The 14110-nt window shown below is 39.8% G+C and overlaps 1 protein-coding gene across 3 annotated transcripts in view; it reads right to left on the minus strand.

The window, feature by feature from the left end:
• Positions 1-4894: 4894 nt before the first annotated feature.
• Positions 4895-14110, minus strand: part of CSE1L (chromosome segregation 1 like) — a 35000-nt gene continuing 25784 nt past the window's right edge. For all 3 annotated transcript variants that reach the window (XM_077831824.1, XM_077831823.1, XM_077831826.1), the window contains exons 18-25: positions 13312-13462; positions 11050-11258; positions 10131-10228; positions 9867-9952; positions 8614-8695; positions 7673-7819; positions 6349-6580; positions 4895-5429 (exon numbers count right to left, since the gene is read on the minus strand). In XM_077831824.1, coding sequence (XP_077687950.1) covers positions 5340-5429; positions 6349-6580; positions 7673-7819; positions 8614-8695; positions 9867-9952; positions 10131-10228; positions 11050-11258; positions 13312-13462 — 1095 coding nt within the window. In that variant the 3' untranslated portion in view covers positions 4895-5339. The remainder of the gene's footprint in view (positions 5430-6348; positions 6581-7672; positions 7820-8613; positions 8696-9866; positions 9953-10130; positions 10229-11049; positions 11259-13311; positions 13463-14110) is intronic.

Below are 14110 nucleotides of genomic sequence, written 5' to 3' on the forward strand. Positions count from 1 at the left end.
AGTCGCCCCTCCCTCCGTCAGAGCAACGGCAGACAATCGTTCCGCGCCTTTTTTCTGTGCGACGCCATACCAAGGCAAGCATGGAGACCGCTCAGCTCACTTTGGCAATTAGGAGCACATTAAACACCACACGCATTATCCAGCAGTATATGCAGCACTAGAACCTGGCAAAGCAAAACTGGGCGAGTAGGCGACATCAGCATGGTCACATGAGTGATCAGGACATGGACACAGATTTCTCTGAAAGCATGGGCCCTGCCAATGCATGCATCATGGTGCTAATGGGGCAGGTTCATGCTGTGGAACGCCGATTCTGGGCTCGGGAAACAAGCACAGACTGGTGGGACCGCATAGTGTTGCAGGTCTGGGACGATTCCCAGTGGCTGCAAAACTTTCGCATGCGTAAGGGCAATTTCATGGAACGTTGTGACTTGCTTTTCCCTGCCCTGAAGCGCATGAATACCAAGATGAGAGCAGCCCTCACAGTTGAGAGGTGAGTGGCAATAGCCCTGTGGAAGCTTGCAATGCCAGACAGCTACCAGTCAGTTGGGAATCAATTTGGAGTGGGCAAATCTACCGTGGGGGCTGCTATGATGCAAGTAGCCCACACAATCAAAGATCTGCTGATATCAAGGGTAGTGACCCTGGGAAATGTGCAGGTCATAGTGGATGGCTTTGCTGCAATGGGATTCCCTAACTGTGATGGGGCGATAGACGGAACCCCTATCCCTATCTTGGCACCGGAGCACCAAGCCACCGAGTACATAAACCGCAAGGGGTACTTTTCAAGAGTGCTGCAAGCTCTGGTGGATCACAAGGGACGTTTCACCAACATCAACGTGGGATGGCCGGGAAAGGTACATGACGCTCACGTCTTCAGAAACTCTGGTCTGTTTCAAAAGCTGCAGGAAGGGACTTTATTCCCAGACCAGAAAATAACTGTTGGGGATGTTGAAATGCCAATATGTATCCTTGGGGACCCAGCCTACCCCCTAATGCCATGGCTCATGAAGCCGTACACAGGCAGCCTGGACAGTAGTCAGGAGCTGTTCAACTACAGGCTGAGCAAGCGCAGAATGGTGATAGAATGTGCATTTGGACGTTTAAAGGCGCGCTGGCGCAGTTTACTGACTCGGTTAGACCTCGCGAAACCAATATTTCCACTGTTATTACTGCTTGCTGTGTGCTCCACAATATCTGTGAGAGTAAGGGGGAGACGTTTATGGCGGGATGGGAGGCTGAGGCAAATCGCCTGGCTGCTGGTTATGCACAGCCGGACACCAGGGCAGTTAGAAGAGCACAGGAGGGCGCGGTACGCATCAGAGAAGCTTTGAAAACCAGTTTCATGACTGGCCAGGCTACGGTGTGAAAGTCCTGTTTGTTTCTCCTTGATGAAACCCCCCGCCCCTTGGTTCACTCTACTTCCCTGTAAGCTAACCACCCTCCCCTCCTCCCTTCGATCACCGCTTGCAGAGGCAATAAAGTCATTGTTGCTTCACATTCATGCATTCTTTATTCATTCATCACACAAATAGGGGGATGACTACCAAGGTAGCCCAGGAGGGGTGGTGGAAGAGGGAAGGAAAATGCCACACAGCACTTTAAAAGTTTACAACTTTAAAATTTATTGAATGCCAGCCTTCTGTTTTTTGGGCAATCCTCTGTGGTGGAGTGGCTGGTTGGTCGGAGGCCCCCCCCACCGCGTTCTTGGGCGTCTGGGTGTGGAGGCTATGGAACTTGGGGAGGAGGGCGGCTGGTTACACAGGGGCTGTAGTGGCAGTCTGCGCTCCAGCTGCCTTTGCTGCAGCTCAACCATACACTGGAGTATACTGGTTTGATCCTCCAGCAGCCCCAGCATTGAATCCTGCCTCCTCTCATCACGCTGCCGCCACATTTGAGCTTCAGCCCCATCTTCAGCCCGCCACCTCTCCTCCCGGTCATTTTGTGCTTTCCTGACTCTGACATTATTTGCCTCCACGCATTTGTCTGTGCTCTGTCAGTGTGGGAGAACAGCATGAGCTCGGAGAACATTTCATCACGAGTGCGTTTTTTTTTTCTTTCTAATCTTCACTAGCCTCTGGGAAGGAGAAGATCCTGTGATCATTGAAACACATGCAGCTGGTGGAGAAAAAAAAAAAAGAGAGACAGCGGTATTTAAAAAGACATTTTATAAAACAGTGGCTACACTCTTTCAGGGTAAACCTTGCTGTTAACATTACATACATAGCACATGTGCTTTCGTTAACAAGGTCGCATTTTGCCTCCCCCCACCGTGTGGCTACCCCCTCAACCCTCCCCCCCTCCCCAGGGCTAACAGCGGGGAACATTTCTGTTCAGCCACAGGCAAACAGCCCAGCAGGAACGGGCACCTCTGAGTGTCCCTGAAGAAAAGCCCCCTATTTCAACCAGGTGACCATGAATGATATCACTCTCCTGAGGATAACACAGAGAGATAAAGAACGGATGTTGTTTGAATGCCAGCAAACATACATTGCAATGCTTTGTTGTACAATGATTCCCGAGTACGTTTTACTGGCCTGGAGTGGTAAAGTGTCCTACCATGGAGGATGCAATAAGGCTGCCCTCCCCAGAAACCTTTTGCAAAGGCTTTGGGAGTACATTCAGGAGAGCCGCGAATGCCAGGGCAAATTAATCCTTTCACATGCTTGCTTTTAAACCATGTATAGTATTTTAAAAAGGTACACTCACCGGAGGTCCCTTCTCCGCCTGCTGGGTCCAGGAGGCAGCCTTGGGTGGGTTCGGGGGGTACTGGCTCCAGGTCCAGGGTGAGAAACAGTTCCTGGCTGTTGGGAAAACCGGTTTCTCCCCTTGCTTGCTGTGAGCTATCTACAACCTCATCATCATCATCATCTTCTTCGTCCCCAAAACCTGCTTCCGTGTTGCCTCCATCTCCATTGAAGGAGTCAAACAACACGGCTGGGGTAGTGGTGGCTGAACACCTAAAATGGCATGCAGCTCATCATAGAAGTGGCATGTTTGGGGCTCTGACCCGGAGAGGCCGTTCGCCTCTCTGGTTTTCTGGTAGGCTTGCATCAGCTCCTTAAGTTTCACGCGGTACTGCTTCGGGTCCCTGTTTTGGCCTCTGTCCTTCATGCCCTGGGAGATTTTGACAAAGGTTTTGGCATTTTGAAAACTGGAACGGAGTTCTGATAGCACGGATTCCTCTCCCCATACAGCGATCAGATCCCGTACCTCCCGTTCCGTCCATGCTGGAGCTCTTTTGCGATTCTGGGACTCCATTATGGTCACCTCTGCTGATGAGCTCTGCATGGTCACCTACAGCTTGCCACGCTGGCCAAACAGGAAATGAGATTCAAGAGTTCGTGGTTCTTTTTCTGTCTACCTGGCCAGTGCATCTGAGTTGAGAGTGCTGTCCAGAGCGGTCACAATAGAGCACTCTGGGATAGCTCCCGGAGGCCAATACCGTCGAATTGTGTCCACGGTACCCCAAATTCGACCCGGCAAGGCCGATTTAAGCGCTAATCCACTTGTCAGGGGTGGAGTAAAGAAATCGATTTTAAGAGCCCTTTAAGTCGAAAAAAAGGGCTTCATCGTGTGGACGGGTGCAGGTTTATATCGATTTAACGCTGCTAAATTCGACCTAAAGTCCTAGTGTAGACCAGGGCTTAGATGGATGTAATACAAGAACTTGGATAGAACTGTATCTGTGACAATACCCACTACCAGCTGATTCAAGAGGTAGAAGCAAGCTATGAAGTAGGTAGGTTTATTCCTGTCCATAAGAGAAGTAACCCCATATCAGATGTTGCCTTGTGCCCCCAAAACATGAAGATATTAAAAAAACTAAAACTAATATTTACATGTGCCTTTAGTGATTTACCTAGCCACTGTGGCTAATTCAGGAGAAATTTTGCTTCCAGTAATTTGCCACCAAGCATAAAGGCCCCTGGATTTTATTTTATTCTATTCCTTAAAAGAACATTTCCTCCCATCCCCTTCCTCAAGACATTGTTAAAGCTCCGAGGTGTTCTCTCTGGTTCCTTTTTGCAGAGTTCCCTGATCCCAGTCTCAGGAGTTCAAAGCCAGTTTTAAGGAAAGGAGTACTTGTGGCACCTTAGAGACTAACACATGTATTTGAGCATAAGCTTTCGTGAGCTACAGCTCACTTCACGAAATCTTATGCTCAAATAAATGTGTTAGTCTCTAAGGTGCCACAAGTACTCATTTTCTTTTTGCGGATACAGACTAACATGGCTGCTACTCTGGAAAAAGCCAGTTTTATTTGTCTCACTACAGTATTAGTGCTCTAAGGGCCTGATTTTCAGAAGTTATGGGTGTGCAAATTGGGCATTCAAGAATACAAATGAGCAGAGCATTTAATTGTACATTCGCCTGCATGATCATAAGTGCATGTCAAAGTTAGGCATAGACCAAGATGCACCTAAAATAAAAAAAAAAAATTTCAATTTCATCAATATAAATTTGAAGGGGAAAACACTTTAATCAAGTGCACAAGAACTATTTTATATGATTGCAATTTTAGTACAATGCATCAGTAAAAACCCATTTAAAGAAAAGAATCTACTAGTTTTATGTAAAATTTTAAGAGGGAGGTTTTTGTTATGTTTCTACTACATTATGCTACTATTCATTGCTCAAAAAGAAGGGGTGCTTTATAAGCACAATTACTGCTTCCTACTTCTATTTTTATTACTAAAAGAACAATACTTTGATTTCAATTTTCCTCAATATATTTTTTGTTTTGTTTTGAAGGGTGCTTAGAGTTAGAAGCACCAAAAAAAACCCAAGAAACCCACAAAACCTTGACGTCCCACTGTTATCCGTACTAAATTTTAGAGTTATTTTCTGATGATTAGATTACCTTACAACAGTAAATGCACATTTCTAGACATTTTAAACAAGTGTTTCTTATTTATTCACAATTTAGACAGTTTAAAGAAAGACACAAAAGAAATACAAATGACAACATCAAAATGAAAAGGAATTTTAGTGACAGAAAGTGAGTTTCTATAGCCAGTGCTCTCCTTACATTTCAAAATATTATCCAAACACTGCAGATGCAGAACTCAAGTCAATGCCACACGATAAACTGCTGTTACTATTCTCTTTGAAATTAAAATGGAAATGGAAGTTAGCTGCCTCTTTATTTATGATCATATGAACCACCTAATTTTCCATTTCTGCTTAAAGCAACATTTAATATCTTTTACAAGATGGGTTCTGCGATACATTTTGAAGTAGCAACTTCATTTTGTCTGAGCTCTGCTTAAAAGAAAGTCAGTGTCAATTTTCTTTTTAAATGAACAGCTTTCAATCTTGCTTGTCAAACATGCAATTCAGAGCAGCGTTACACTTGCGGCTTGGAGGTATCCTTGGAGATACTGCAGGGCTTCTGCGTTCAGACTAGTACTCAGCATTGATGGAACCTTAAACATAAACAAGACAGAGGCATTAATATGTGTATGCGTTAACCAAATACCACTGTATTTCAGGATTGCGACAGTCTGAGGGAATACGGTAAGGAGCTAACTGAAGTCCTGACACAAGGGGTTTTGCAACGTGAAAGCACTTCCTGCAACAGACCTGCCAGTACCAGAGATTAGTATCAAAGATCTTAATTTCCAGCATTTTTCAATACTGCACCTTGAAATTGAAATTAACATGAGCAGCTTCACTGATATTGCTATATTACCAGTTTGGGTAGAATGTGAAAAATGAAAACAAACCAAGTACAAAATTCAGGTGCCTTACACAGTAGGCTGTACTCTGATCTCTTCGCTCCTCAGAATCTTGAAGACTTCTAAGAGTTATGAAAAAACATTAATATTTTTAAGTTAAGGTATTTTTAACTGCAACCTACTAGTATGTGCAGGCACATAACTATTCATCCCGTAAAGGTGTTTTCCATGCACCAACAACATAGATGAAGATACTGATTTGGAGCTTTACCATTCTGTTTAACTCATTAGTGGCACTGGATGTTTTCTCTGGATTCTGCTTCAGGTCCAGGCACCATCTTCTCCAGCAGACCAATAAATGCATTAGAATCTTATTCAGAAGAGGGTTTTTTTCCAACTCACCCTTTTCCCTAGAGGAGATAGTTTACCCTAAGAAGTGGCAACGTTTTTAACCCTTCTCAGAATCCAGCAGAAGTACCTGGGCCCTTATTAGCATAGCAAAGCATACCTTACAGAAAAATACTTCAGTTGCAAACTAAATGAGTGAAACATCCACTCAATTTTTCTGGCTAGCAAGACAACTTGCACAAAACAAATCGGTTGTCAAAAGGGTATCTTTTCTCTGTAGAAATGGAGATTAATCTGCCATACATTAACTATCACCTACCCTGCCTGGACACGCAGTAGATAGTTTGTGAAGAGACTGTGCCAGGTGGATTTTAGGATTGTTCACCATTTGACCCACAGGATCATGTTCTTTTTTTCCAGCAAAGGCAAGCTGAGAGAATGCAGTCTGGTATCCGGGGGTATCTTCTATATCAATGAAGTGTTCTTCATCAGGAATGGTATCATCTTCAGGCAGTTCAAAGAGACCAATTAGAGCCTGCAGTAAAGGAATCCTACCACAGGAGGAAGGAAGATAAAACCAAAATACACACACATTATGTCTGCATGGGTAGACTTTAAAAGAATACTGAAAACTCAAATTTATCTGAACCTCAGTGAGTACTAACAAAGGGCCAGATGTTCATAGATTGTGTCCTGACTTGGGCAAATATGGGCTTTGTAGGTGCAATGGATTTACACAAAAATTTACAGGCACAACTTGGGTGCTCTTATTAAAAAGATGGAGAATGTATTAATCTTGGACTGTCTCAAGTTCTCTTAAAGTGTCTAAGGAAAGCAACTCTTTTAGCCTATTCCATTCATGCGTTTATTTCATTTTTTCCTAATATTAGGTTTCAGAGTAACAGCCGTGTTAGTCTGTATTCGCAAAAAGAAAAGGAGTACTTGCGGCACCTTAGAGACTACCCAGTTTATTTGAGCATGAGCTTTCGTGAGCTACAGCTCACTTCATCGGATGCATACTGTGGAAACTGCAGAAGACATTATATACACACAGAGACCATTGTTTCTGTAGCTGTAGCTACAGCTGTAGCTCACGAAAGCTCATGCTCAAATAAATTGGTTAGTCTCTAAGGTGCCACAAGTACTCCTTTTCTTTTTCCTAATATTCTAACACTAAGATCAAATCATTTTAAATATTACTTATGTTACTTGCCATTTGGACAATGGAATTTATAAGAGGCTTGATGGCAAACAGGAATTTTATTCATGGAACAATGGCAATGTCAGAACTAAAGTTAAATATGGGCTCAATTACATTGCCATTCTGAAGACCAGTGAGTCAAAACCTGGCTTGATTTTTCATACGTAATGTAAAGGTAAAAGGAAAGTACTATTTTCTCAAGCAGGGTCCTAGCTGACCTGTCCAATGCTGCATTCCTGTCAGATAGGTTTCAAAACAATACTGACACCTGCTCTGGAAGGAGCAGTGTATTATTTCTCTTAGTAACAGCAAAGAGGCTTGAACACTCACTCCATATTGCCGCAAGCATATGAAAGGACCACAAAAGCATATTTTTTAAAAAAAATTTTAGCAACAATCAGTATCTTCACCAACAAACCTTCAGGAGTTGTTCTGCACTTACCACAGTTTTGTGTATTCTGTATCCATCATGGGAGGGCACTCCGTTAGTATTTTAGTAATACCAACAGCACAGATTTTCTTCTCTACTTGTCCAGATACTTTCTGAATTTCAGGAATTATAATTTTCTCCAAAACCATTCCAAACATCCTATTGTGATGTTGTAAACAGAAAAATAAGTATAAATAAAAATGGTGAAGGGGGAAAAAAATCCACCATTTAAAATAAACATATACTAAAACTGTGTATGTAATCTTCAGGGAGTGATCTAAAGAAAAGCAATGCTATACCATCACAGAGGTGACCTGAAATGGGTTCATTCAAGAATCCAAACCAAGTCAAGTTTAATTTCCTAACAGAAACAGAATCAAACTTCACAGTTCCCCACGATCATCGGTGAAGTGATCTAATGAGTTCATTCAACAGAAATTACATGGAAAAGTAGGTTTGATATGCTAGGAAGAAAAGAAAGACTAGAGGATACGAGAACAACCCAACCTCAGAGAACAAATAAATACAGCAACAAGGGGCATCAGAAAACCATACAAAAATGGGGAATCTAGCATGACAGAGCAGTCCCAGAGGGCCCAAGCTGCAAATTCTGTGTAGGCAGCACACTCTTCCCATGGATCGAAGTGAAACAGGGAATACCTCTTGCCCCTTTCAGGAGATACTCTTTGGCAGATACTCAGACAATCAGAATGATTCAGGGAAAAACCACAATCAGCCAGTCTCAGCAGAAGAAACTATTACTGCTACATGGAGCCTTTGATTTGGTGACAGAAATCTCAGAGGATAACCTCTCCTCCAGGATAGTGGGAGAATAAAACTACTATTTAGTTGAAGGGACAAGTACTTGTTTTCTGATTTTTAGGTAGCAGACCAACTATTTCCAACTTAAAAGTAATAAATATACAGAAGTCTTAAGTAAGAATGATACTAACTTTGGCTGTATGCTGTCAAATATTTCTTGAAGTGCTAACGCCCCATATTTTACACAGTACAAATTAATGAAGACTAAGAAACCTATTGAAAGAAAAGGATCATGTTAAAAACTATCTAAAGAATATTTATACAATAGTATGTACAACAAGAGACTTCTCTGAACTAGCTTTAGAATGAGCAACAGATTGCACCATTACTACTCAACCTGACATAAAACTTCTGTTTTCAAAAAGTGGAATTTTTTTAAAGGATTAGAAATAGTGATCCAAGGAATGTAAAATTTTACTTATAGGAACTAGATTCATTCCAGTTATTGAGATTTGTTCAAAAAGTTATGTACAGGGTACAATTTTAGATATCAAAAAAGAAATGAACAAAGATTAATTTTCTCATGCAATGTGTTAAAGCTTCTGCCGTAATTAGATAAATTAAGAATTATAGCAATTGGAACCCTACAATTGTCAATCCTCTTTCCTATGCGGCTGTTAGGAAAATCACTTAATTTTAGTTTCATGTAGGTTGTAATAACAATCATATCATTCTCATTCCTGCCAAAGACACACATTTAACTACAAAACTAAAGATTTTGTGGCATACTGTATGATTTACATAGTGAAAGACAAGATTTTATACTGAGTAACTATGATAATCTCTAAATTATGGTGTAAATCACCAAAACATTTCACATTTCGGTTATTTGCCACACATTTTGCTTGTGTAATGCAAAACCATAACAATGACCACAGCTGTGTTAAAGCAGAATAACTTTCCAAATACATGAAATGTGAGAGTCCTATGTGCTGATCTGTTGATATAATTGACATATAAGCACATCAGGTCACTGTTAAGGTCACTGATGAAGTGGAATAGATGTTGCTTCTGAGTATCAATTTGAGATGAAAATGAGTCTTATGAAGTATTTTATTGATAGTGGTGTCAGCAATATGAAGGTGGAAAGGAACACACAAGTCCTTCCCCATAACTTCTTATTTCCATTATTTTAAGGTTTGGGATCAATGGAGTGTGTCCTGTTGCAACCTCAATTGCCTCAAGATGTAGCTTTTGTTCGCTAATGGAAATAAATTGGTATAAATCACAGAATTTCAAGATGCAAAAGACCTGTTAGGTCATGTAGGCATCCCCCTTGGCCACTGCAGGATTCTTCCCTATGGTAAGTTCACCCAGTCACTTTTTGTGTTCCAAGTTATAGGGCTTTCCGTATATCAGAATTCATATACGGCACAGAACTTACTTTTGATAAACTTTGTTGTTTTGGAATTTTGAAGTCTTTGGAATAGTAGAATGAAGATTTGCTTCCTGTACTGGTCAACTGATTCTCTAGAAATTTAAAACAATTATTCAAGTTACAACTGTATCTTGCTAATGTAGTTTTATAGAAGGTGTATATAAGAGTTTAATTTAAAATTGAATTCAGCACTAGTATCTTTCAAAGTACATAAACATGTCTGGTCTTCAGTAATTAGGCTTGAACCTAGTTTCATACAGTTGTACTCACGGAGGCATATGCTCAATAATACTGTTGAGAAGATAGAATCCTTGATGGTCATTAGCTTTAGAGGCAATGAGCTTCTGGAACACACCTAATAATCCAGGCTGTAAGTGAAACAAATAAAAGAGCATTTTTCTCTGGTGTGACTTAGCAGATATGATAAGAAGAACTAGCAAAAGTCATGCACCTGTTTTCCTGAAAAGTATATCGAGGAGAATCAAATAAATCAATCTAACAGACAATTTAATTTTTGCAGTTAGGGACAAAAAGATTTAGTAAAAGGACATTGATGGAACCAAGTGTACAAGAGTTAGGGCTAACTTTGAAAGCTATTTGAAAGCCAAAGCTAATTCAGAACATGGCTGCCTGCCTGTTCAATGGCATTATCTGTTCAAGCCTGACTCTGTGAGGCTGGTTGGTGATGGAGGGTCAGGACATGCAGAACAGCGCTGCTGCTGCTGCTGGAAGTTGCAGGGAGAAGCACGGAGGACATATTTGTTCCTCACCATTCCAATGCTCTTTCTGGAAGAAATCTTTGTCCTTTCCTGTTCCAGAGCTCTAATGAGAGGCACCAGCTTCTCCCATCTCACTAGCAGAACTGGGGAAACCTATTTGCATGACAAAAGCAGCAGGGACTGGGCACAAGAATTCTACATCTACAATGGTTATTGTGTGACGCAGTGGTTGCCACCAATAAAGAAAAACGGAATGAAGAGGATGTGCAGTGTACATTGTGTTGTGTACATTATTCTTAAATTTACTATATGAGAAGTTTGAGTTTACAAAGGGAGTAAAATCTCTGCATTAATCTTGGTATCTACTAAATTTGTTAAGCTTTGGAAAGTGCGTTAGTATCTCATTTGTCTGAATTAAAAAATGCAGTGAGTTTAGATAGGTATGTTGCAGTCAAATTAACCCAACTTACAATTTTGTCAGCTGCAGCATTTGCTATTGTATTGGCACCCTTCTCTAAGTAGGCCTGGAGGAGTCTAACCAAAGGAGGAATGTTTCCTGTCCTTTCCCACAGTACTGGCTGGAGGAGATGAGGAAACAATGCCATGTAGGATGACGGGATGTCATTTTTATGCATTTCCAATAGTAGAGACATCACTTGAAACACGTATGGAATAAACTCTGTTATGAGGGAGTAGAAAATGACATTTACACACAGTTAAAAGGGTCACTATAAATTCACACAAACATTTCTCTCTGAATTATTTTTAAACCTACTATTGTTACAAGTAACACCTAAGATCCCTGTAATGAAATCTAGGAAAAAAGGCTTCTCTGCCCCCACATTTACTTACTGTATACATTTGCAAGCACTATGTAGATGTTAGAAAGCTGGAAAAACTGACAGGACAATTCGGGAGTAAGGGTAGTAAACAGGGCTATCAAGCAATTAAAAAAATTAATTGCACTCTTAAACAATAATAGAATACCATTTATTTAAATATTTTTGAATGTTTTCTACATTTTCAAATATATTGATTTCAATTACAACACAGAATACCAAGTGTACAGTACTCACTTTATATTTTATTTTGATTACAAGTATTTGCACTGTAAAAAAACTAAATAGTATTTTTCAATTCACCTAATACAAGTACTGTAGTGCAATCTCTTTATCATTAAAGTTGAACTTTCAAATGTAGAATTATGTACAAAAAACCTGCATTCAAAAATAAAATAATGTAAAATTTTAGAGCCTGCAAGTCCACTCAGTCCTACTTGTTGTTCAGCCAATCACTCAGACAAACAAGTTAGTTTACATTTGCAGGAGATAATGCTGCCTGCTTCTTGTTTACAATGTCACCTGAAAGTGAGAACAAGCATTCTTGTAGCACAGTTGTAGCCGGTGTCGCAACATATTAATGCGCCAGATATACTAAAAATTCCTATGTCCTTTCATGCTTCAACCACCATTTCAAGCGACATGCGTCCATGCTGATGACACATTCTGCTTGGTAACGATCCAAAGCAGTACAGACCAACGCATGTTCATTTTCATTATCTGAGTCAGACGCCACCAGCAGAAGGTTGACTTTCTTTTTTGGTGGTTTGGGTTCTGGAGTTTCCGCATCAGAGTGTTGCTCTTTCAAGACCTCTGAAAGCATGCTCCACACCTTGTCACTCTCAGACTTTGGAAGGTACTTCACGTTCTTAAACCTTGGGTCGAGTGCTGTAGCTATCTTTAGAAATCTCACACTGGTACCTTCATTGCATTTTGTCAAATCTGCAATGAAAGTGTTCTTAAAATAAACAACATGTGCTGGGTTATCATCCAAGACTACTATAACATGAAATAGATGGCAGAATGAGAGTAAAACAGAGCAGGAGACATACAATTCTCCCCCAAGGAGATCGGTCACAAATTTAATTAACACATTTCTTTTTAATGAGCGTCATCAGCATGGAAGCATGTCCTCTGGAATGGTGGCCGAAGCATGAAGGGTCATACGAATGTTTAGCATATCTGGCACTGCCAGCTACAAAAGTGCCATGCAAATGCTTGGTTCTCACTTTCTAGTGACACTGTAAATAAGAAGAGGACAGCATTATCTCCTGTAGCGATTGGCTGAACAAGAAGTAGGACTGAGTTGACTTGTAGGTGCTGAAATTTTACATTGTTTTGTTTTTGAGTCCAGTTATGTTACAAAAAAAATTTACATTTGTAAGTTTCTCTTTCATGACAAAGAGATTGCACTACAGTACTTGTATGAGGTGAACTGAAAAATACTATTTCTTCTATCATTTTTACAGTGCAAATATTTGTAATAAAAATATACCCTTTGATTTCAATTACAACACAGAATACAGTATATATGAATATGTAGAAAAACACCTAAAATATTTTATTTCAATTTTTTTTTAACACTACGATTAAAACTGTGATTTTTTTTTTTTTTAGTTAATCGCGTGAGTTAACTGCAATTAATCCACAGCCCTAGTTGTAAGTTAATTGATTTTTTAAAAATGGGTTACATTTTCAGTTGGCATGTCCTTTATGAACAAGGAGATGTTGGGATACTGTATTTTATAAATAAAATGTTTTGGGACTGTAGATATAATACATAATTCAGAATTACTGCATTAACAAATATATATAGTAAGTCATTGCACAGTAAATCTTATATATTACAACACAGGATGAGAACACAGACAGCTACTTATTGCTTTTAGTTACCTTGCACGTCATTCTGTAATATCTCAGTAAACACCATAAACAAAGCCTCTTCGAAGCTTCCAACAGCAGCAGGGTTTGCTTTGCAAGTTATCCTTATCGATAAGCATATTGATTCAAACATGTAATGGTTAAAGTGAGGTTTGCTTGGGTTCTAAAAACAAGTTATGAATAAACAATCAACTCAGACTTTGAGCCAAGTCACTTATTTAACATAATGTAACTTATACTTACATAGAAATCTAAAGCAGCATTAATCTAATTTTAGTCAAAGAATAAGGGCATTATGCTATATTTTTCTGACAAACAGTAATTCCATTGATGCTGTGGGATAAAACAGCAAGATGCACTAATATTCATTTTCTAAGTTTTTATCAGTTTTGGAAATATACAAATACAGTTTTCATAACTAGTCAAACCAAACAAATCTAAAAGTAGAAACAGTATGGGGAAAATATCTACTGAAAAAAATAAAATATTTTTCAGTTATGTAACAGTGTTCATTCAGTTCTTTATCTATATGGAATGCTCTTTATTCTCTACAGCAAAATATAGGCTAAAAAAAGTTTATTTGGTTAGCCGTTGAAGGTAGTCTGCAGTCTTCACATGATTGTCTATATAAAGTATAGCAGTCCAACTTGAACTGAAAAAATCTGTTAATGATCAAGAGATTTAAACATTTCAAGAGTTAATTTCTTCTTTTATGCATAACATGTACAGCCTCCATATTTCATTGATTTAAACAACTGCCTGAGAAGTCCCCAATATAAAGGAAAATAGACAGTTTTAAGATGTATGTGAC

Source organism: Eretmochelys imbricata, chromosome 13, assembly GCF_965152235.1.
Source record: "Eretmochelys imbricata isolate rEreImb1 chromosome 13, rEreImb1.hap1, whole genome shotgun sequence".
NCBI lineage: Eukaryota > Metazoa > Chordata > Testudines > Cheloniidae > Eretmochelys > Eretmochelys imbricata.